Source organism: Misgurnus anguillicaudatus, chromosome 18, assembly GCF_027580225.2.
Source record: "Misgurnus anguillicaudatus chromosome 18, ASM2758022v2, whole genome shotgun sequence".
Lineage (NCBI taxonomy): Eukaryota > Metazoa > Chordata > Actinopteri > Cypriniformes > Cobitidae > Misgurnus > Misgurnus anguillicaudatus.
In genome coordinates, this window is record NC_073354.2 from 8,036,431 (window position 1) to 8,060,185 (window position 23,755).

Sequence of the window (23,755 nt, forward strand, 5' to 3'; positions counted from 1 at the left end):
GGCCGGTCATCATTCAGTGTCAGTTAGTGGTTACAACTTAACTTGTGACACATTGTTGAAACATCTTAACCAACAAGAAGTTCATTTGTAAAGACTTGATTGCACAGGACCGGTCAAGTTAACCACAACGGCTCCACAGTGTAATGCACAACACTTTACATTTAACCACTTTACTTGCACTTTCATTGTAAACCCATCAATATATAATCCATCAATATTCTTTATTTTTCCTTTATTATATATATATATATTTAGGTGGAGGCTTTAAATAAGCCCTTTGGGTTTTATGCCTCTTCCTGCACAATATATGGATTATATTTTTATTTTATTTTTATGTATTTATGCAAATAAACCAATAAATAAACCAATATCATATAAATGAGAATTAATGATGGAAGATTTTCAGAACAGTCCCAGAGCTACATGGTTTCAAATTAACACAAGTATGAAACGATGAATAAACTGTTGGGATGTGCATAAGATTTGCAAGTTTAGTGACTGAATGCACAAAAGAAAGATGCAAGATTTTATTTGTATAATAACTCTATACAAATGTAATAGTTTGAATAGTTTAAATGTTACACCAGAGTTTCAAAAACTTTTACAAAAGAATGAAATGAGATTAAAGCCAAGACGATATTTTAAGAGAAATCACCGGTTCATTCACACCACCTGAATTCATCTGTAATGAAACAATATAATGCGAGACGCTGCGTCACATCTTTAATACTTTGATCTTCTAGGGCTGCGACTGCGGCTGCGCTCTCGTCTGCGGCTTTTCTCTTTGTGCCGTTTAAAGTCGCCGTCTCTCTCTCTTCCTCGGTCTCTGTGTTTGTCCCAGCCTCTCTCTCTCTCATGTCTGTCTCTGGATCGGGAACGCTGTCTGCCTTTATCTTTGTCTCTCCGACTCTCATCACGATCCTACAGGAGAGAAATACTAACAGCTATGAGCATACAGGCACCAGCAAATGTGTGACACATTGATGAGAGGAGATAAAGAAACATGCTAATCCAATATAAGCATATTACACAGAAGATAAAAAAGGGAGGAGAAAACCTTCCCCATATTATTTGTAATTTATGTAAAATGCTCTACATTCAATTATGGTGTGAATATATCAGTCATTTTATTCTGCGGCTGCTGGTTTAGTATTTGATCTTCAACATTAACACAAGCTGAGATCTATTCAAAACATCAAACCTTTGATTTCTTGTCTTTTGTTCTGTCAGCGTCTGAATGTCGTTTTCTGTCGTCTCTCTTCTCTTCCTCATCTTCATCTAAAAGAAGCTCATAACGGGAGCTTTACAAAACAGTTAAGAAATACAACTGAAGATAAACATAATGCTGTAATGTTGTAGATAATGCAACCTTTACTTAAAATGTAACCAGTAGTTAACACAGCAAGTTAAACCGGTCTCCATTCCTCACTGCAAACCCCCATTCAGGTCAACTCTAGTAATATGCAAAGCAAAGTCCCCAAACATTATTCATGTTGGTGGAAATGGGTCGGTTAAATGGGTCACATATGCACCTTCATGTTGACTTTATGGATTTGAGCTCTTTCACAAAGGATTTAAAATTCTGATGGGATTCAAGCAGTTTGTTTGTGAAATGAAGATTAGAGATTGATTTATGAATTGAGTTTGTTTGAAGGATACTCAGGCTTGCTTTTAACTTTGTCCTTTAAAGCCAGTTTGGATTTGTTGTCCATGTCTTTCTCATACGCCTTAAAGTCGTCTTTGGTATACTTCCCACCTACAAACCAAACAAATTATTAGTGATGGACAGATCATGATTTTTTATGGCCAATCCTGATTTGTTTTACAAGCAATCAATTTCTATACCGATTTCCATTTTTTTTCTGTAAGCAACAGGCAAGATGTTTATTTTCTTGTTAACAGGCTTAAAACCATTTGGAGCTATTTTAAGTTATAGACAACAATTATATCTTAAAGGGGACATTTAACAAGACTTTAAGATGTAAAATAAATCTTTGGTATCCCCAGAGTACGTATGTGAAGTTCTAGCTCAAAAATACTCCACAGACAATTTATTATATCATGTTAAAATTGCCACTTTGTACGTGTGAGCAAAAATGTGCCGTGTCATTTTAAATGCAAATGAGCTGATCTCTGCACTAAATGGCAGTGTCGTGGTTGGATAGTACAGATTAAGGTGCGGTATTATCCCCTTCTGACATCACAAGGGGAGCCAAATTTCAATGAGCTATTTTTTCCACATGATTGTAGAGAATGGTTTACCAAAACTAAGTTACTGGGTTGATCTTTTTCACATTTTCTAGGTTGATTGAAGCACTGGGGACCCAATTATAGCACTTAAACATGGAAAAAGTCAGATTTTCATGATATGTCCCCTTTAAGCACAATGATCAAAAATGCAACATGAAAGGTTGATGTTGAGTAAGAGCATTACAGATTTGAGATTTTAAGCTGATGTGAAAATCTCAAAATAATTATAAACAACCTGGGAACTGGGAGAGGCAAAAACACTCTTTACCTTTGCCTTTCCATTTGATCTTCGACACCGACTGGCTGAAGTCCACGTGAATGCGACGATCATCAATCAGGACATTATCCATCTTAAAATACGCTTTCTCGCAATCTTCCTCCTGATCACACACAGAAGAACAACAACAACATAATGTATGCCTGCCAATGTGATATTGCTTTATTATAAACAAAAGGTAAAAAAGTGAAAAGCACAAACCTTTTCAAACTCAATGAAAGCGTAGCAGAGAGATTCTTCTGTCTTCCAGTCTCTGATGATCTCACAACTACAATCAACCAATCATTTATTAACAACATGTTAATATAATAACAGCATACACACACACACACTTTATATTAACATGTAAAGTGCTTTATTTTTTACCAAAACTATTTACATCATACAATAGACTAACATCTTAACATCACAATTATATAGATTTAGACACAGGCTAGTAGGGCTTCACAATATATCTAAAATATATCATCTCAATATCTTTACGAATGTCGACAACACCCAATACAAATCTCAATATTTTTGCTTTGGTTCTAAATTGTTAATTAGAAAGGTGATTTTCATCTTCTCCATTAAATAAAAAAAATATGATTTGGATAAAACATTTAAAATGCCAAAGTGCAAAAGCCATGTTGATGATGACCAGATGTGTTATTCGGGCAAATGTATGGGCACCATTTCACATCACTGACATACAAATGGAAAAAAGTGACCCTTTGCTTGATATGAAAACTACCTTAAATAGAGATAACAGAAAAAGAAATAGCTTCCTTCTTCCCTCTCTTTCTCTATCCATCTAGGGAAAAATACAAATGAGGGATTGTGGGACTGTGATGAGAATAAACAGAAACACTCGAAAAGAACATCACTGTGACCAGAGAGCAAATGTACACAGGACAGTCAGGCAAATAAAAAAAAACACTTGTTAGACCTGAAAGACTTCGTTTGATCTAATAGGCAGGTACACATTTATTCACACAGGACTCTCAGCATGTTTGTGTTTGCTTATAATAACTGGCTCGAAAATGTCCTGTTTAACCACAAGACAATTACAATAGAGATCCTTTAAAGCACCCATAAAGAATCACAAAACAGTGCCCACGTTTTCATGCACCCTCATAATGCGATTTTGGCAATATTGCGATTGTATATAATCTAAACGCAATACTTTTAATCACAGAAAGTATAATTGTTTTAATGGGGCGTACACATCAAACGTGAATTCAACAATTTGTACGAGTACATACAAAGTCAATGCAAAGGCACAAACAGACACAAACACATGCGGGCGATGCGTACAAACGCAAACTGGCAATTGCGGCTAAAACACGCACTATTCGTCTCAAACGCGTCTTCGCGCAAATTAAAAATATTGAACTCAAGCGAAAACTTTGCATGACACTAAGTAACAGAGCGAGGAACATAATGCTTTGCCTTTGGTGTGTACACAGCTTTAAAAAAGGTGGCGTACGCTGTTTTTAATCGCACCATGTAAACACTTTAATTGCATCTATACTGCAACTGAAGTGCGCAGGTGTGTTTGTCACAAACTTTAAGCACAAATTCGTTTTAAAGTTGACTTTAGGAAGTTTTCCCTGAACTCTGTCAACACAACTTGCTGTCAACAGTCTGGCTTTATAAAGAGACAGCTCAAATAACAGCACAGCAGTGTATAAAACCCTTACAGGCACTGTCATAATATTTCTGTCTTTATCATGGCACTGAATAACGAAATACGTACATAAGAACGGCAGGTTTGGTGACTATGACAAAAGAATTGCAGTTTGTACGCTCTGTACTTATAGGTAGGCCTGTCACGGTTATGAAATTTGGCTGACGGTTAATTGTCTAATAAATTGTGGCGATCATGACGATTAATTGCCTGTTTTAGTGCTTTGACGGTTATGACGATTAATTGGCTGTTTTAGTGCTTTGACGATTATGACGATTAATTGTATGTTTTGTTGCTTTGACTTTTAATACTCATACTTTTTTTGTTTGTTTATGAAATAATTTTCACACATTGTTGTGATTATTTAAATTAAATATTTTGCAACGTTTACCTGGCAGTAAATATTAATACACATATTTAAAATAATCTAATAATATCTCATTTATACAGGTGCTCCCCCTTGTGTTTTTAGAGAGATGTGCAATCATTGCGGTGATCTGAAATCATCGCGATGATGCGATTATTTAATCATTGTGGCAGCCCTACTTATAGGAGTTCACAACTTAGTTTGAAACATTGAGTCCAAAGGAAAACTATCTGTATCAATCGGTATCGGCTTAAATATCGGCATAGCCACAGGATTTTTTGTATCGTGCATCCCTAATAATAAGCACAATCATAAGTGAATAATCAGAAAATAAAAATGGGCCGCATTTTTTAAAAGTAGTAATTGTTTAAAATAGTTAACTGACATCTTAATTTCAAACGACCCGACCGACCGCGACCCGGATATCATTAAAAATATTTTTGGATGACTCTTAACCGCGGGTGACCGCAGGCACCCGCTCATTTCGGATCAACCCGCGCATCACTGACACCAATACTACTTCTGAGTAATAGTGGCTTGATCAAAATAATAGCAGTGTAAAGTTTAACTAGAAAATGAGTTAATTATGTAAAAAAAAACAGGTTTTCTTGTCATTTATTAAGAAAGTTGGGAAGCAAACGTTTGTTATAAAATATATCTGCTGCTGAATTTATAAGTAAAATTGCTCATTGCTCAAAGGAACAATGCAATTTGATTAAAAAAGTTAATTTGAGAGGGGCAAAAATATAAAGAAATGCAGCAAAGTTTAGGATGCTCAGCTAAAATGATCTGAAATGCTTTCCAAAACACGTGGAAGAAAACAAGCAACGACTGTTAAAATGGATTGATGAATAGTCAGAATGGCAAAGATTCAGCCTTTCATCACCTTTAGAAAGATCAAAGATGATCGTAAATCATGATCTGTAAGTACTGTGACAGTCAGAAGACATCTGATTATCGATAAGCTGTTTGCAAGAAACTCCCGTAAAGCAGCATTGTTGAAAAAAAGGCGTGCAGAATCACATCAACTGGACCAAAGAAACATGGCGTAACATTTTGTGGCCTGATGACAGTAAAATTGTTCTTTTGGGGTCAAGTGGTTATCGACAGACCCTCAGGCGACCCCCGGGAACTGATTTTAAATCACAGTACACTGTAAAGACAGTTAAGTATGGTGGTGCTTAACTCATGGTATTAGGATGTTTTTCATACTACCATGTTGGGCCTATTTATCGTATACAAGGGATCATGGATCAGTTTGAATACATCAGAAAACTTTAAGGAATTATGTTGCCCTTTACAGAAGAGGAAATGCCCCTAAAATGGGTGTTTCAACAAGACAACAACCCCAAACACAAGCAAGAGGGCAAAATCTTGGTTTCAGACAAAAAGGATTGAGGTTATGGAGTGGCCAACTCAATCCTCTGATATCTACCCCATTGAAAATGTGTGGGGTCACATTAAAAATGCAGTTTCTGATGCAAAACCTAAAATTGACAGAGACTGTGAATGCATTCAAGTTATTCTCAGTTGAGACAGCTCCAACATGTGTTTCAGTCTAGGACTAGCCTCAAGCCTTGTCTGTGACACTGGGGGTTTATCTGTTAAAAACTCTGCTATCTCACAACATTTAATGGGGCCAAAGCGTGAGAAGATGATCTCCAGATCTTCATCTGTGGTGACCGGGTTGAGTTTACACACAAACAGGACGTTCTCCGGAGGTTTAATGTCTGCGTCGGGCAGATCCCCTACCTTAAAACAAGAAATAAACCCTCACACACGCACATAGAGAAGTTACGAAACTCTTAACTGTGAGGTGTTAAAGTGAAAAAACTCACCATCTCCAGTAAAATGGCTTGTGTTTTAGCTTCTTTATCTTTGATAAGCTCATCCAGTTCCTCTGCATCTTTACCATCATTGTCGTCTATGGCCTCATCCGCTCCAATACGACCACTCTGAAACGCGTAAAAAACCAGTACAACTTTTCAATTGGATTAAATGAATGAAATCTCAATGTAAATTCCTTAATGCAAATGGCCACGAAGTTCTGTTATTAAATATTTATTTTAATATCCCTACACATGTTCGTACCTAAATATTTTAGTTTGTGCATTTTACAATAAACTACGAGCAAAATTTCAAGTATTGTATAATCCTGGTGAGTTTGCATTATGAACACTCACGTCCAGTTGTTCTTTAGTGGGTTCCGGTGATCGATCCGGCACCGGGAGTCCAGCAGGATCATCAAACGGATCCTCCAGAATCACGGTGTGATTAATCCTGCAAAAGACCCATACATACACATCAACACGTTTCCGGAAACACAGATGCCATGACAAACTCAAACTCCGATATAAACTGTTACTAAACTATTGCAGTTTCCCCGCCAATTTCCCCACCAATGACGAGATATTTGCATAAAAAACATGTTACTGATGATGAGATTTTACTGTGGGTTCACACCAGCCGCGTCTGAGGCGTCAAATTCGCTTCTACCGCATCTAGTTTGCCACATGAACATTTTGAGTTTTCTCGCTTTATTTGCGCTTGAAAGCCGCACGTGAAATTCTAGTCAGAGAGACATTCACACAGAAATTCGCGTCATGGGAGGGGCTTCTGCAACTCTGCTTGCTTCATGTAATCACGTCACTACTAGAGCAAGCTCCTGATTGGTTAAAGGAATAGTCTACCCATTTTCAATATTAAACTATGTTATTACCTTAACTAAGAATTGTTGATACATCCCTCTATCATCTGTGTGCGTGCACGTAAGCGCTGGAGCGCGCTGCGACGCTTCGATAGCATTTAGCTTAGCCCCATTCATTCAATTGTACCATTTAGAGATAAAGTTAGAAGTGACCAAACACATCAACGTTTTTCCTATTTAAGACGAGTAGTTATACGAAAAAGTTTGGTGGTACAAAATAAAACGTAGCGCTTTCTAAGCGGATTTAAAAGAGGAGCTGTATTTTGTGACGTAGTGGCACTTTTGGGTGTACTTCAACTTGCCTGAAAAGTCCGCTCCCCTACTCACTCGCAGAATGGGAGAGGGAGGGTGTTACTGCGCCGAGTCGAAGTGCTCCCGAAAGTGCTATTATGCCATAAAATATAGTTCCTCTTTTAAATCCTTTTAAATCACACAGATGATAGAGGGATGTATCAACAATTCTTAGTTAAGGTAATAACATATTTTAATATTGAAAATGAGTAGACTATTCCTTTAACGTGGCACATTTTTCACCAAAGTTAAAATTTTTCAACTCGCACGTTTCCCGTGGAAATGCTTAATTCACGCCATTCATGCACACTAGACGGCGAATGAGGCGGAATCGCGTCTACCGCGCTAAACACCTCATCCGCGCTGCAAGACCTTCAGACGCGCATCACACATCTTCACATTGACTTAACATTGAAAATCACTCATGCTTGATGCCTCTACTGCAGCTGGTGTGTACACGGCATAAGGGTTATCTGTAATACCGCGATTATTCACTAGATGGCAAACTTTCCTAATTGATGAAAAACTGAAGCAAATTTTTTTAAATTAATTTGACACTGCGTTTATGTTTTGATAATCGTTCTGAATCTGATCTCTAACAAAATTCCTTCACAAAAATTTAATTATTCCGCTTTTTTGTTTAAAAGAAATATTTTTGAAGAAAAATACCCATATTTCAGAGTTTATAAGCAGCAAAAAATATAGATAGAATGAAATAGTTTTTCCCGTTTTGTTTGTTTGTTTGTTTGAAAGCAGAGGGTCTGTTCTTTCATTTGATATAATTGTATGTTTATATATTTTTAGAATACATTTTTCCTGGAAGTTTTTTTTGGAAACTTTTGTGAAAATCACAAAATATGCTGGTGGGCAACTTTTTTTTAAAAAGGCTGGCAGAGGATGATATAATTAAAAGAGAGGATGGGACCGAGTGAAAGCATTTCTAGATATTAAATTAAAGGTTAAAATGTATGTATTTAGGTTACATAAAAGCATGTGAAACAAGAGCTGTAGTCTTCACCAGTGTTGGGGAAAGTTACTTTTTAAAGTAATGCATTACAATATTAAGTTACTCCCCAAAAAAGTAACTAATTGCGTTACTTAGTTACTTTTGATGGAAAGTAAAGCCTACGTTACTCTTGCGTTACTTTTTCTTATTTGGCTAAGGCTTGATCTCTTTCAGGCCTTGCAGGTGTTTTTTATGATCGCAAAAATGTCAAGCTTTCTGACTCAAACTGTTCCCGCTCAGGCGCACAGACTGCGTAATTCTATGTTAATATGTTCAGTTTAATTCAGTACATTATTTTATTTCCAAATTGAATTAATTAAACTGAAAAGTAACTTGCAATATTAATGTATACATTTATAAAGTAATGCGCTACTTTACTCCTTACTTTAGAAAAGTAATATTATTACGTAATGCGCGTTACTTGTAATGCGTTACCCCCAACACTGGTCTTCACTTTCTTCTTCTTCCACTTTTACTGTCGATAGGCAGTGAATCGATCTGACAGGACTCACAAATCATGTAAATCGGATGATGTAATGAAATAAAGTTACAAAATCCATCTCTGTCTCACGCACGTCTGTACAGACCCGCTGATCGCCTCTGTCCTAGACCCTGACCATAAACATCTCTCTTTTGGCACAAACAGAGAAAAAAGACTCAAACTTTTTTTAAATGTGTCCTGCTTTAGAAATGGCCACAGTGGTAGATAATATCTCTTTATATATTAATCCTCTGGACTGATCGCGTGGTCTTTGATAATGTAATGTTGTGTGAACATTTGATAATGTATAAATCCTGGTACTGTTGTTGATGTGTTGCTGCTGTTCGTAAGTTCAAATTAATTTATTATTACATATGATCCACTAGAAGTGTTTAACTGTTAAAGGATTTTGTGTATATTTTTTTCATGTGTAATCAGTGTCTGATGCGTAACTGCAACTGTGCCCTGATGTTATCAACTTTATTATTAGTGTGATTACATTACAACTGTGCCCTGATGTAATCAACATATATGTCTGCAGTGAAGGTGTGAACCAAATGGCCTATAGAAACTGATCAGTGTGAATAACAAAGAATCACCATTCCTAGACCAATCTCCTGTAGGAGGTCCTAACAGGTTTCTATTGATCAGGCCTTTTGTTATCATGTATAAAGTTCAGGGTTCCAACACCTTAGTTACCTTCAAATTGAAGGACCTTTCAAGGTCTTTCCAGGTCCAATACCCTCAAATTCAAGGACTAAAAGTGGGGATACATTTCAAGTGAGAGCAAGGTGTTACCTTTTAAGATACATTGTTACAGTTTCCTTTCGAGGACCCTCGCGCTGCGTCACTGCGGTGACACTTTGGGGACGCCTTCAGGGGTAAGTGCGTCTGAATGTGTATAACAAATTCAACCAATGGTGAGGCTTAACGACAAAGACAGGGTGACGCGGGAGCCAGGAAGTATATCGCTATCTGAAATATTGACAAAGATGACATTACAGGGACGCAGAAAGTATTGCAAGGGAGACGCAGCATCTCGTTCCCTTCTCAGGGAACAACAGTAACATATGTAACATTCGCATACAGAAGATAAGCTTTTAAAGCGAACAGTGTAGCACGTGTGCTTAAAAGGCTAGAAATTTTATGATATTATCCTACACAACACAGGTAATAATATGGATTTTTCCAGAAAATTTCTTGCATAAAATAGATTCAAGCACTTTCAATGACCTGTATCTATGTATGTATATTTGCACTTGGCCCTGCTTATTATTTTCCATATAAGATGCATTCTAATACGTTGGTGATGAGCCATGAAAGCCAAATTCAAGAAAATCTAACACTGTCATTTCCTTTTTTATTTCTGTATTATTTGATTTTGGGAGGAAACCTTTGGCCAGTGTGTTTGTAGTCAATAACCACACACAGGTATTGTTGTCTCAGTAGTAGCTTGTAGATACATGCAGTTTATGTAGACATTACTACTACTGACAAATAACCCTTGAGGTCTTTTACTGGGAGGTTTTAATTATTTTTCAGTCTATCCTCACTGGGCACTAACCAAACAGTACGTTCATTGTCAGAGTTTTGTAAATTTGTACATGTAAATTTTTCATTTAGAGTACTCGATTAACTGCAATCGATGGGGCAATGTGTATACGTCATGGTGAAAATGAAAATATTTTTATTAAAAACACTCAAATAAAACTTAATTTTGAAGAAACTATGACAGAAAAATGAGCACATACTAGATTATTAATGAATTAAATGTTTTTAACAGAAACCTCTTACAGGAATAGCTGAAGTGAAACTAAAGGGTTAATAAACACAAACTGATGCGCTTTCTTTAATGATGCACTCTACATAATATCCAGCGTTATATACAACATAAATGTATTATACAACATGCATATATCTGCACAAAATGCAAGACTTAAACCAAGTTATGTACTTGACAGTAAGTTTAACTCCTGTTGTGGATGTGCACCATAACCTGCACATTCTGCACCTGACTGACTGTATTTTCGTCCTACCGAAGTGAATCCCAAAATCACGGCACAATTAAACCATAGTGCCTCATCGATGTGAGGTGTGTTCACAGACTTTATCTGTTTGTTTTTGAATCGTGCATGGTAACGTTACTGATGTGATGTCATACGCCGGTCTGTGAAGCTCAACACAACGTCAAACACACGCAACCAGTCTTTACCATCACAGCCGCTTGTAATGCTAAACAGATATCCAAATGCCGCCATACCACAAAAATAAATAAATAAATAAATAAACCCACATGATCATCGTTTCGTAATCGATCATCGATGCCACGTTCGAGTACTCGAGCAATGGGGTACTCGTGCCCATCCCTACCAAGGAGCCACTTGTAAATGTTGTGTTTACAAACAGACCTTGCTGCTAATCCTGAATAATGCACTTTAATCAAAGTCTGTAGTTATAGCGCCACATTGTGGTCTAGTGTAGCATATGCAAAGTTTCCTTGACAAGAAAAAGCTCCTTCACAATAAATCTCTGTGTGTTATGTACCAACACTTCATAATAAACAGCAATGTTTACAACATGTATATTTACTAAAAAAAAAGTAAATATGTGATGCCTCACAGACAGACGTGTCCGAAAACCGGACAACGACCACAGCATCTAGTGTCCAGCTTTGAGGTCAGGGAGTGAGGTTTACAAACCACACAGCTTTCATACATTCATTGGCTGGCCTCCATAATTTAAAGGGAAAAAACAACTATAAAGATGTTTAAGCCAAAATGTGTAAGATTTTTGTAATAAAATCCAAAAACAACTTGCACAGTGTGATATATTTAATGCAGTTGTGTACTTAAATTATCACAAAAGTTCCTAAGTATTTGCAAATCCACAGAAATTCCCATTTTGAATAATTGCTCGCCCCTTGTCTCCCTTGTAAACTGTCGCTCTTTAAGTGACTTAACTCATTCTCCGCCAGCCTTTTTGAGAAAAGTTGCCCACCGGCATTTTTGTGATTTTAACAAAAGTTTCACAAAATTCCTTGCAGGAAAAATTATCTTCTATAAATATATAAACATACAAATTATATCAAATTAAAGAACACACCCTCTGCTTTCAAACAAACAATAAACAAACAAACAAACAAACAAAATGGGGAAAAAACGTTTCATTATACATTTACTTTTTCCACTTAATTTAACCACTGAAATATGGATATTTCTCTTCAAAAATACAACATTTTGAGCAAAAAGCTTAAAAAATTGCGTTTTTGTAAAGGAATTTATGTTAGAGATCAGACTCAGAATGACTATCAAGCATAAAGGCAGTTAAAATAAATCATTAAATCTTTTTAACTTCCGTTTTTGATAAATTCGGTTTGGGGCCATCCAGTGGATAAAAGCGGTATTACACTTTCACTTTGAAATTGGTCCAGAAAGGCATATTTATTAGTTAAATATTAACTCATAATTGACGAGATAACTCGTCAATGGCGGTGAATGAGTTAATATCATCAGTTTCCGGTCCATGAACATAATTAGCGAACCCCATATCTAATATCTCATTCACATCATCAAGCTTCACCTTTGTTATTGTGAAATAGCGACCTCTAGTGGTAAAAACCCAACATATTGTGCCTTTAATGAATAAAAGATGTATTTTTCTATATGTTCCGGATGAAATTACGATTTTTTCAAAAGAAACTGTGCAACATAAATTGTCAATGCTCATGGGTGTACAAATTCAACGAGTAGATCACATACAAAGTCAATGCAAAGACGAGAATATGCGTGAATAGGCGCAAGGCAATGCGAATGATGTGAACTGGGTGACACGATTGCCGCAAAAACACACGCTATTCGCCTCAAACGCGCCTTTACGGAAGTTGAAAACTCGAGTTAAAAATTTGCATGACGCAAAGTTAAATCCTGCGAGTAACCTACAGCGAGGAACGTGATGCTTAGCGTTTGGTGGTATGTACGTTGCATTACACCTATTATATGATTGGCAGATGTGTCATACATGATCCATGTTAACTAGAAACCAGAGTTTCTTCTGTGTTAGATGATGTTTTATTTATTATAGACGGTGGCAATATTGCAGTAAATGTATCTCTTACCTGATGTCCTGAAAGGGAATGAAGTCGGTGTCTACAAAGGCCTCATTGATTTTAGCGAGCACATCAAAACCCTCTGTGACCTCTCCAAACACTGTGTGAACGCCATCCAAATAATCCAGATTTTCACCTGTGGTGATCAGAAACTGAGAGCCAGATAAAAAAAATTTAAAAAAAGGATGCATATCTAAGTCCTAGCAACAATACTGTTCCTGCATTGTGTTTATACACAGTATATAAATAAATATGTATAATAAACCTGAGAGGCATGCTGATCACTGCCATTGTTCACCATAGACACCGTCCCTTTCTTTCTGTGCTTAATCCTGGGCATCTTCTCGGGCTCAAAAAAGCGTGCCTGATCACCATATAGTTTGCTGTAGACATACAAACATGGTAAGCAAACTCTTTTTAGGCAGTGTTATATCCAGATTGACAAACATTAATTGTTGTATTGGATCACAGTATGTGAGTGGAGTGGGAAGAATTTTCACTTTGGGCTTATTTTCAAAACATTTCGTAATCATTCTGCTCCAGCTCTGCTCCGGGATTACCATTTCCCGCCCCCTCCCCGCTCCAGGTTCGCTACATGAAAGAAATTTGCACCTAATTAACACTACACTGTCATTTATCGTTTATATAAAACAAATCTGCATTTAGTGTAAAATAAATACACCATACTGGGAGAAAAGGTTTAACGGTGCTTTATTGGAACAAATTTTACCCTTAGGCAATATTTTCCATTTAAAAGTTTATGTTTTTGTCCCTCCTAATTGATTTACACCCATGGTTGCATTAAATGCCATTAAAGCCTCCCTGTGGGCAGGGCAATACACATAAATTAGTTGACTAAGGTGATGGAAATGGTGAACACCAACCAGGTAAAGTTGCCTGTGTTACTAAGTAGCCAATTTTAACCCAACTGGACCCGAATGTAAAGGGCACCGAGGTGTGTGCAGTCTGCATCTAAAACTTTCTGGGAGGGGGTACTTGAGGACCAGGATTGGGAAACACTGCACCAAGGTAACCACTACAGTGTGCATTCAAAATTGATTGACAGGTCCATCTCAATGAAAATTAACCTATCGCCAGCCACACAATATCGCAAGTGCTCTTGGCAAACAGAGGAGGGGTTGGAAAAGGACTTGATACTCACACGTGATATAGTTTGGGTCTTCTCGTCCGCTCGGCAAAAACATAGTTTTATCCCAATCAGACCTTGGGTTTTGGGACTAGTGGACCAGTAAAGACCTCTAGTTCCCACCCAAACACAAAATTTACAGAGTGAAATTTTCAGCGGCAGTAGAATTTGTCCAGTTAAGAGTTGTTCTACGACTAAAATAATTTGAGATATTTAAAAAAAAAAATACATAGTGTTGCTTTAAAATGAGTAGTGCCCGTGTTGGAGTGTTACTGGAGTGCTCTCGAAGTGTGAAAAAATCACAACGCTCTGACTTTCAAAAAATCCGCTCTTAGCTCCAGACAAAATCACTCCACTCCTTGCTCCGCTCACATACTCATACTAGAAAATAAGATTTATTCTGACCAGAACACAGACTCTCCTCCGCGTCCCGTCCCGGTGGGATCACCCGTTTGAATGATGAAATCTCTCTGAAAAGGGTTACAAATAGATGCAACATCTCATAAAACTTAGAAGAGCAGAATTAAATGTAGTAAAACGTGAGCTTTACATATATATTGTACATTGTTAACTTTCTTAATGTATGATGTTTTTACAGGACCATTTAACTCAAGTCTTGAAGAGAAGTGGTTATCACTATTTGGCACTTAAGAATCTTGCTCTCCCTACTGAAAAAAAACAGCTTAAACTAGCATAAGCTGGTCAGCTGGTTTAGCTGTGTTTTGGTCACTTTTTTAAGCTTGTCAAACTGGACTTGGCTGGTCAGGCTTTAATGCCAGCTTTGCCAGCCTGGGAGGACCATCTTACACAAGCTACTGCCACCTTAAACCAGCTCCCAGCGTATGGTGGTCTTAGCTGGAATTTTCAGTAGGGCTTTGATATAATACATAACAACCGTCCAGTACACATAACATGAAAGACATTAATAAAAATATATTACCTGAACATTATGAATGAGGCAATAGTTGTAAAATTTTATTTTGCAAAGTTTCAGGAAGTTCAGCGAGGCTGTGAATGAGAACAATATTCATGAGTTACAGAAGGTCCAGGTGTTGTCTCAGTCTCCAGACGCTTAAAACACTTTACAAAATGCACGGACAAATCATCTGATCTGTCAAAATTAAAGACCAGGCTCTGAATCTATTCATCTGAAATCTGCTGATAATGGTATTATCTCTCTGTTTAACACATTAAACAATAACGTAGACAATTTCTTAAATTACACATATCAACTAATATAGTTGTTATCAATGATCATGAACTTTATTATCTGTGAATTATGTACATGTATGAGTACTGCACTAACGCACTCTTTCATTAATGATGTAAATAAATACCTTTAGGTCTCTCTTCGGTGTATAAATCTATCACAATATCACCCAGCGTCGTTTCCAACAACACCGCCATGTCGCGCAGCCAACACCGTCATCACACGAACGAACACTGCGCATGCGCACCGCGTGGAATAAACACGTCACAGCACAGTTAAGAGTCTTTCGTGTTTTCTTATTAATTCTTTTGCCACTTCTCCAAACTTTTCTGGTTGATAGAAAAAGAGGTGGTTGTTGATAGTTGTATTTTCTTTGCATCATATTTTATTTGGAGTACCTAAAGACTGTTGTGTTAATTCTTTTTGTTTAATAACATTGTAATATTAGCAAAATATTTCACTCATAAATGTAGATTCTTTAAATCCCCCTACTACATATTATATTAAAAAATGACTTAAAATGTTTTTCCAAAGCAGGTCAGAGTGCTATGAAGCTGCTTTATTTATGGACATAATTTAATTTATTGCGATACTGCCCCTAATATTTATCATTATTTTATTTCTTTTTTCTTTTACTCACTATTTAAATTCCTGTAAATTATAATTTCAGATTTCTATCTATTTATTTTCTTATTTTTTTTGTGTTGAGCCTGTAATACTTATCTACACTGTAAATGCATATTTGCCTTTGTTGTTTATATACTTTTGTATATATTTTTGTCACAAATATTCAAACACAAATTTTAGCAGTTACCTCTATAATGACAGTGTTAATTTAGCAATATAATAAAAACGGTGTTTTGTGCATTTCACAACCATTTGTGATTGTTTTTTTTTTTGTAAATTGTTTTGTAATTTGTGTGACTTTGTTTTAACATATATAGATGTATTTAAATTTGATAATAAAGACAATTATATAATGTTACATGAATACTGTAGTTTCACTTGAAGGTCAGATTTTGGTTTAAAAATTGAAAAACATTCCCATGAACTCATTTGGTCAATTACCAGATATACCAGATCCAAAATAACAAAAGGACACATTATATATTCTTATAAAAACATGGTCTTTTATTTTTGAAAGCTCATATATGAAATTATGGGATAGGTGTCTCAATCTCATGGTGAAGACCCTTCACTTCATTTAGTTATTGACACTTTGACCTCCATCAGGTTTTAAATAAACAGAAAAAAGTATAAGACATTTTATTGTAAAGGAAAGCGATGTCTGCATATTCTCAATTTCAACCACGAATGCACAACTCAAAACAGACGGTTTTGTTTGTCTCCCTCTTTAAAAGAAACTTAATTCATGATTAACTTAATAAAGTAAAACCGATAAAATACAAATATAAATTAATGGGATCATAAAAAAATGAAATTAAAAAAATCTCTTTCACCCCATGTCATCTGGTTTGCTGATAAAACAAACTTTTCTGAATTAGCTCTTGGTATAAAACAAGTAATGTACAAGTGAACAGTGCACTTGTGCTGATCATCCTGTCGAGGTTGTTGATAATAATCTAGACTGTACATAATCTCTTATACAAGTCACTGATTCTCATAAACATAAGCGGTCTTAATACAGGAATCAAGATAGTAACACTACTATTACACCAACTAGAAAAACGTTGCAAAAACAGAGGCCGAAAAGTTATGTTACAATTCTCGTAAAACTGTCAGAATAAACAAACACTGATCATGCAAACACAAAATCACAGACTTCAAACTTTAATTCACCCGTTATATGATTGTCACATTAAACAGCCCTGTATTTACTGTCTATATGAATACATAATACATAGCAATGGGTTAAAATGATTGAAATGCAAAGAACATGGGTGATTTTGTTTAGTTTTTTCTTATTCAACTAGTCCCTTACAGTACTGTGAAAACTTCAAATAGTTGAGGTGTTAAAGGTTTGTGCTGAATAAATAAACCCCCATTGGCAAATCTTTCAAGTTGTGGTAATATTCTTTATAAGAGCTCCTTCTGAAAAGTAAAATGGTGCAATATAATCTCAGGAATGTCGTTTTAAAAGTTTTCATGTGCAGCTTCAAGCTGTTTATCCATTCATTCATAATTCCAATATTTGGGAACACAGTACAATTTGTTAGCAATTCATCTAGTCATGATGTTTCTTCATATGCAAACATAAATAGCTTTGCTAAAAAATGTAAATTACCTATATACTTGTAAATACACCTTGTAAAATGTAAAAATATACAAAACCTATAAATATATATATACGTGTCTATGTGTGTAAGAGTGTGTGTGTGCCTTTTTAACGTCTTCCCCTTTAAAGGGATGGGACTCAATAAGGTTCTCAGGTAGGTCAAGAGAGGTTTTTGTAAACCAATATCAAAAATAAAAAAGTCTCCTGTACAAAGTTGCCTCAACACGGCTCACATATCAACTGTGTCGATATTCATAGTTTTGTTCAACAGCTATTTATATAACTGCTGCTTACAAATAACTGAGCTATTTACATGAAATAAGAAATATTAAAGAGGAACTGAACTGTTCCCAGCGGATATTTCACATCTCTGTTTGTCAGGGGGCTGGATCATCAGATATATAATCTTCCTTAGGTTGGTTTCTTCCTGTACTCTGTGATAGCGTTCCACAGTTTACACAGGATTCCACCTCTGGAAACACAGGAAAGAATTCCGATAATCCCAAAGTTAATCAAAGGAACTGAATTAAATTGAATTTAAATTTTCACACCAAAACAGAAAAACAAAATATATTTGCGCATGAAGAAAATGAAGTCTGTTTAAGCACTATTAAGATTATTGGAATTTACTTGACATAATAACACCGCATTGTCATGACCAGGATGCAGTATCCATCCACAATAATATGTTTTATCAAAATAAATCAAATTAAACACAACCATAATGCATTGATGTGAAATATGAGCTGAATATATCAATTAGAAGCAGAAAAGCTACATTTTAAAACCATTTACTAAGCACACCTGAGTCTCAAAGCCTTCAGGTCGTCTCTTGTGACATAATGAAGGATGTCATCGAGGGTGTATTCCTCAGATATAATCTATGATATAAACAGATAAACAAAATTATAATCCATTATCTGCTCATTCAGGGCAGTAAAGGACTTATTAACAACAAAACAAAGTTTAGTTTAATAACAGTTTATTACCCTCTCTATGGATTCGGCATCCGCCCCGTGCAATTTCAGCCAATCCAGAAGGTCCTGATCTCCATCTTGTTCAAACGAAGTCTGTGTGTTAATGTGAGGTACAGGGATATCTGCCATAAACACAAGACAGGACAGAGGGTTAACTGAGGTATTTATGAATAGATTAGTGAAGTATGGGTGCATGTGTGTGTGTGTGTGTATCAGACTGACCCATGTGTGTGGAGCGACCCTTTAAGAGTTTGATCTCTTGATCTCTCTCCTGTAGGACTTGCTGTAAGATGGTCTGATACTCTCTCTCCTTCTCTATTAATTCCTCCAACAGTCTACAGCAAACAAACACACACATAGAGTAAGTTATTCTGTGGGTTTGGATAATGGTATTTCTTTACGAGGGGTCAGCAATTAACACCATTTCATTTTATTTCATTGCTGAGATTTAAAGAGCAGATTTAAAGATGTGTGTGAACACAACAACCCTAAAATGAAAAAAAATCCACCCACTTCTTTATAATCCCCATTAAACCAAAGCAGTATCATTAGACACTTTGTTTTGATTCATTTGTTAATGTGATGTTATAAAACTTTATTTCATTACATTATCCATAAACGTGATTTCATGAGTCCTGTCAGATTCCTATTGACAGTGCAGATGAAGACTACTCCCATAATTCCTCAGTCTTTCACAGCACCATCAAGCGATGTTGTTGTTATTGTTAAATGGTAAAAATGACATACTGTGCATTTGAACAGAGTACACTCACCTAAAGGATTATTAGGAACACCATACTAATACTGTGTTTGACCCCCACTGCCTTCAGAACTGCCTTAATTCTATGTGGCATTAATTCAACAAGCTGCTGAAAGCATTCTTTAGAAATGTTGGCCCATATTGATAAGATAGCATCTTGCAGTTGATGGAGATTTGTGGGATGCACATCCAGGGCATGAAGCTCCCGTTCCACCACATCCCAAAGATGCTCTATTGGGTTGAGATCTGGTGACTGTGGGGGCCATTTTAGTACCGTGAACTCATTGTCATTTTCAAGAAACCAATTTGAAATGATTTGAGCTTTGTGACATTATCCTGCTGGAAGTAGCCATCAGAGGATCGGTACATGGTGGTCATAAAGGGATGGACATGATCAGAAACAATGCTCAGGTAGGCCGTGGCATTTAAACGATGCCCAGTTGGCACTAAGGGGCCTAAAGTGTGCCAAGAAAACATCCCCCACACCATTACACCACCACCAGCAGCCTGCACAGTGCTAACAAGGCATGATGGATCCATGTTCTCACTCTGACTCTAACATCTGAATGTCTCAACAGAAATTGAGACTCATCAGATCAGGCAACATTTTTCCAGTCTTCAACTGTCCAATTTTGGTGAGCTCGTGCAAATTGTAGCCTCGTTTTGCTATTTGTAGTGGAGATGAGTGGTACCTGATGGGGTCTTCTGCTGTTGTAGCCCATCCGCCTCAAGGTTGTGCGTGTTGTGGCTTCACTAATGCTTTGCTGCATACCTCAGTTGTAACGAGTGTTTATATCAGTCAAAGTTGCTCTTCTATCAGCTTGAATCAGTTGGCTCATTCTCCTCTTGACTTCTAGCATCAACAAGGCATTTTCTGCCACAGGACTGCCGCATACTGGATGTTTTTCCCTTTTCACACCATTCTTTGTAAACCCTAGAAATGGTTGTGCATGAAAATTCCAGTAACTGAGCAGATTATGAAATACTCAGACCGGCCCATCTGGTACCAACAACCATGCCACGCTCAAAATTGCTTAAATCCCCTTTCTTTCCCATTCTGACATTCAGTTTGGAGTTCAGGAGATTGTCTTGAACAGGACCACACCCCTAAATGCATTGAAGCAACTGCCATGTGATTGGTTGATTAGATAATTGCATTAATGAGAAATTAAACAGGTGTTTCTAATAATCCTTTAGGTCAGTGTATACTGAAGTGCTCACCTCTTGGTTTCTAGCTTCATGCGCCCCAGCTCCATGCTGATGGATCGCTGAGCACTCTGAGACTCATGGGAAACTGTTGAACTGAGCGTGCTCACTCCGGACGTGACCACTGTGTCGTCGTGATGAGCGATAGGTGGCGCTATGTCAGTACTTATTTGAGGACCGACATCATCATCGATTTCCTCCTGATCTGCCGCGTCGCTCTCAGATGCCAACGTGAAGTGTGGCCGTAATTCTGAAAGTAAAGAACCAAACAAACATGAAACACAAATAACACATCGATGGCAACCACTAAAACATCATTTATAAACCCTAAACCAGTGTTTCCTTATCCTGTCCTTGGAGATTTTGGATACAACACATTTTGGACATCTCTCTAATCAAACACCCCAGTGTCACCTCATCAAAAAAGACATGAAATGGTCGTGCCTGATAAAATAGAGACCTACAGATCTGTTTTGTCAGTGATAATGCAAGAACTAAAAACCCCCTTTTGTGATCCACAAGATGTCACAAGAATAATTAAACAATGACAGTGTTTGTTTTATAATGAAGCTCTGCTTTTGTTTACCAGGTACTAGTATGACGATAGCGGTCTGTACGGCCTTTCTGATGATGTTATCCAGGGCAAACATCCAGTGCGGCTTTATGTTGTGATTCCGCAGGACTTTATTAACCTGAAGAGAAAATTCAATATTGTGATTTCTGTCATGTGACACTATATTAAAATGTTAAACACATGATTTGATTTTATCTAGCAGAAACTGGTAGTTTGTTATGAAATATACCAGAATAAAGCAAGTAAGCGAAACCTTTTAGTGAAATGGTAAAGAAACACTCACAGCGTCCTGGAATCCAAACAGCGCCACCTGCAGTTGACTGATCGCTGTGCTATCAAAGTCCAGCTCCAGTTTGAGCTGAGAGAGGGTGTTAGCAACTATTTTTCTGTCTGCCATCCTCACAAAATCACCCAGACTTGCCACCAGTGTGGAGATGTGCTGATGCTTCAGTCTGGTCTCCTCAGAGCCCTGTAAAAACACAGATCATCTCAAAATCAGCTTGAACGTGACTGCGTTTACATGTACACCAATAATGCGATCATTTCCAATAATCAGAGTAAGGACTTTGTCACAGAGAGATGTTTACATGACTCCAGCAAACCTCTTTACTCCTGTTCACATGCAGTTTTTACAACATTTTCGTGCCAATATTTCATTGCTTAAAATGACATGTGCTGATACCAATAGATATCGATAGTTTTCCTTTGAACTCAATACCAATTACGTGCCGATATATCAGTGCACATCTGGTTATTTTCCCACAGCACAAATGATGAAATCACACAGGTGTGTTAATGGCCACTGTATTCATTTATTTGTTAAATGACAAACTTGTTCATAGGGACGCATTTCGTTTTTTTGACGCTGTGATGAAGACTGTCGTCGCGTTATTTGAGCTGTTGAGTTCAGAGAAAACTTGCACGCTTCAGTTGTGCCGATATAGATGCGATTAAAATGTATACATGCCGTGTATTACAATTAAAATCAGAATAGGCTACGTTTTTATAAATATTGTTATACTTGCTGCGATTATGAGCTTAATCACATTATTTTGATTGTATTGTGCAGTGGCGGCTGGTGACTTCTTTTTTCGAGGACGCACGATGCGAAGTTCGTAACAACATGTATGTACCCTGTCATGTGAGTGGTTCGTTATTTCAAAATATGTGATCGGCGCGTCGAGTGATCCTGTGTGCATCATGTGTTTTGTCAAAATAAGTGCCTGCTGCAAAAGAGACGCATGCGTTTGCCAGATACTCACATAATCTCATGCGTAATCAGTCACTGTTAAGGGAGTGTCTTGCGTTTATTCTGTGAACGTGAGCGTCTCTTTTATCATAAACGGTTTTGACACGTTTGCAGCAGTTGGCACTCACCTTGACAAAACACGTGCTGCACATGGCCCACACGACGCAACAAACACACATTTTGAAAACACGAACAACACACATGACAATCCGAACACTTATTTTGAATTTAAGCCCCTCGGAAGAGCAGTCACCAGCCGCCACTGGTATTGTGTTTATGTGAGATGAACTGTAGTCGCAATATATCATTATTATCGCATTATGAGGGGGCATGTAAACGTAGTTAGTGATCAAGTCTTTAATAAACACACTAAAGGCTCAGTCTAGGGGTGTGCAATATGACGATATTTTATCGTAAATGATTAAAATGTCTCAACCATCCACTTTTTCGGAAACATTGTTGTATCATGATTTGTGCCTACATCAAGTACATCAAACTTTCAAAGTATACTCCCTGCAGCTACGCGTGGATGGCCGTGTTCAACACGTACGCAATACAAATGATTTTTTTATTCAAATTTTTACTTCAGGGCAGCACTGATTTGCAACATTTACAGTAAATAAAAAAAAATTAGGATAAGTGAAGAAAGTAGCCAATACACCACTGCAAACAAAGTTTAGAACAAACATCAAGAAAACAAAGAACAGGAATCAAACATTATGGTGACGAAAATGCAAACGAAAGGACATAATTTGTTAGACAACAAAGCCAGTGTTTGTTTCCCTTCATGCAACAACAAATAAGATTTTTTAATGAATGACAACTGAATACACAATAATAAACCCAAGACCTGAAATACAGCACACGAGCGGCATGGACTTCTTTTATGTTTAATTGTGACGTGAAATACGACCAGGCCATGTTTTCATGAGATTCAACCACCGGAGAACACGCACAAAAGAGATGTGTAATGCGAGCTCACCTGTGACAGCGCCTCCTGCAGGTGAAGCACAATTTTCTCTTTGTCCTCTGTCAGGATTCGGTGTAAAGTCGCCCTCCTTTCACTGTCCTTCCTCAACATAAAGAATCCAGAGTCTTTTTCCTCGGGAGAGGGCGGAGCGCTGTGGTCTTCAAAGTTTTCCACAGGAATACTAACACACCAAGTATAGAGGGGCAAATTTACACATTAATCCACAATAAAATGTCTGGTATCACAGACAAGGCTTAGCTAAAGCCAAGACTA

At 37.1% G+C, this 23,755-nt stretch overlaps 2 protein-coding genes across 2 annotated transcripts in view; both read right to left on the minus strand.

The window, feature by feature from the left end:
- Positions 1-525: 525 nt before the first annotated feature.
- Positions 526-15,793, minus strand: ppil4 (peptidylprolyl isomerase (cyclophilin)-like 4). The gene is made up of 13 exons (XM_073855752.1): positions 15,638-15,793; positions 15,241-15,308; positions 14,706-14,770; positions 13,419-13,536; positions 13,163-13,305; positions 6,747-6,843; positions 6,402-6,518; positions 6,182-6,315; positions 2,729-2,786; positions 2,519-2,630; positions 1,660-1,756; positions 1,202-1,301; positions 526-921 (listed from the first exon to the last, which is right to left on the minus strand). Exons 1-13 carry the CDS (start codon positions 15,705-15,707, stop codon positions 724-726), a joined length of 1,377 nt encoding a protein of 458 aa, XP_073711853.1. The 5' UTR covers positions 15,708-15,793; the 3' UTR covers positions 526-723.
- A 1,492-nt stretch (positions 15,794-17,285) lies between these two features.
- Positions 17,286-23,755, minus strand: part of map3k5 (mitogen-activated protein kinase kinase kinase 5) — a 47,902-nt gene continuing 41,432 nt past the window's right edge. Inside the window, exons 23-30 of the mRNA XM_073855754.1 lie at positions 23,495-23,663; positions 21,547-21,732; positions 21,276-21,381; positions 20,705-20,939; positions 18,946-19,058; positions 18,736-18,845; positions 18,551-18,627; positions 17,286-18,218 (exon numbers count right to left, since the gene is read on the minus strand). Of these exons, the coding sequence (XP_073711855.1) occupies positions 18,158-18,218; positions 18,551-18,627; positions 18,736-18,845; positions 18,946-19,058; positions 20,705-20,939; positions 21,276-21,381; positions 21,547-21,732; positions 23,495-23,663 (1,057 nt within the window). The 3' untranslated portion in view covers positions 17,286-18,157. The remainder of the gene's footprint in view (positions 18,219-18,550; positions 18,628-18,735; positions 18,846-18,945; positions 19,059-20,704; positions 20,940-21,275; positions 21,382-21,546; positions 21,733-23,494; positions 23,664-23,755) is intronic.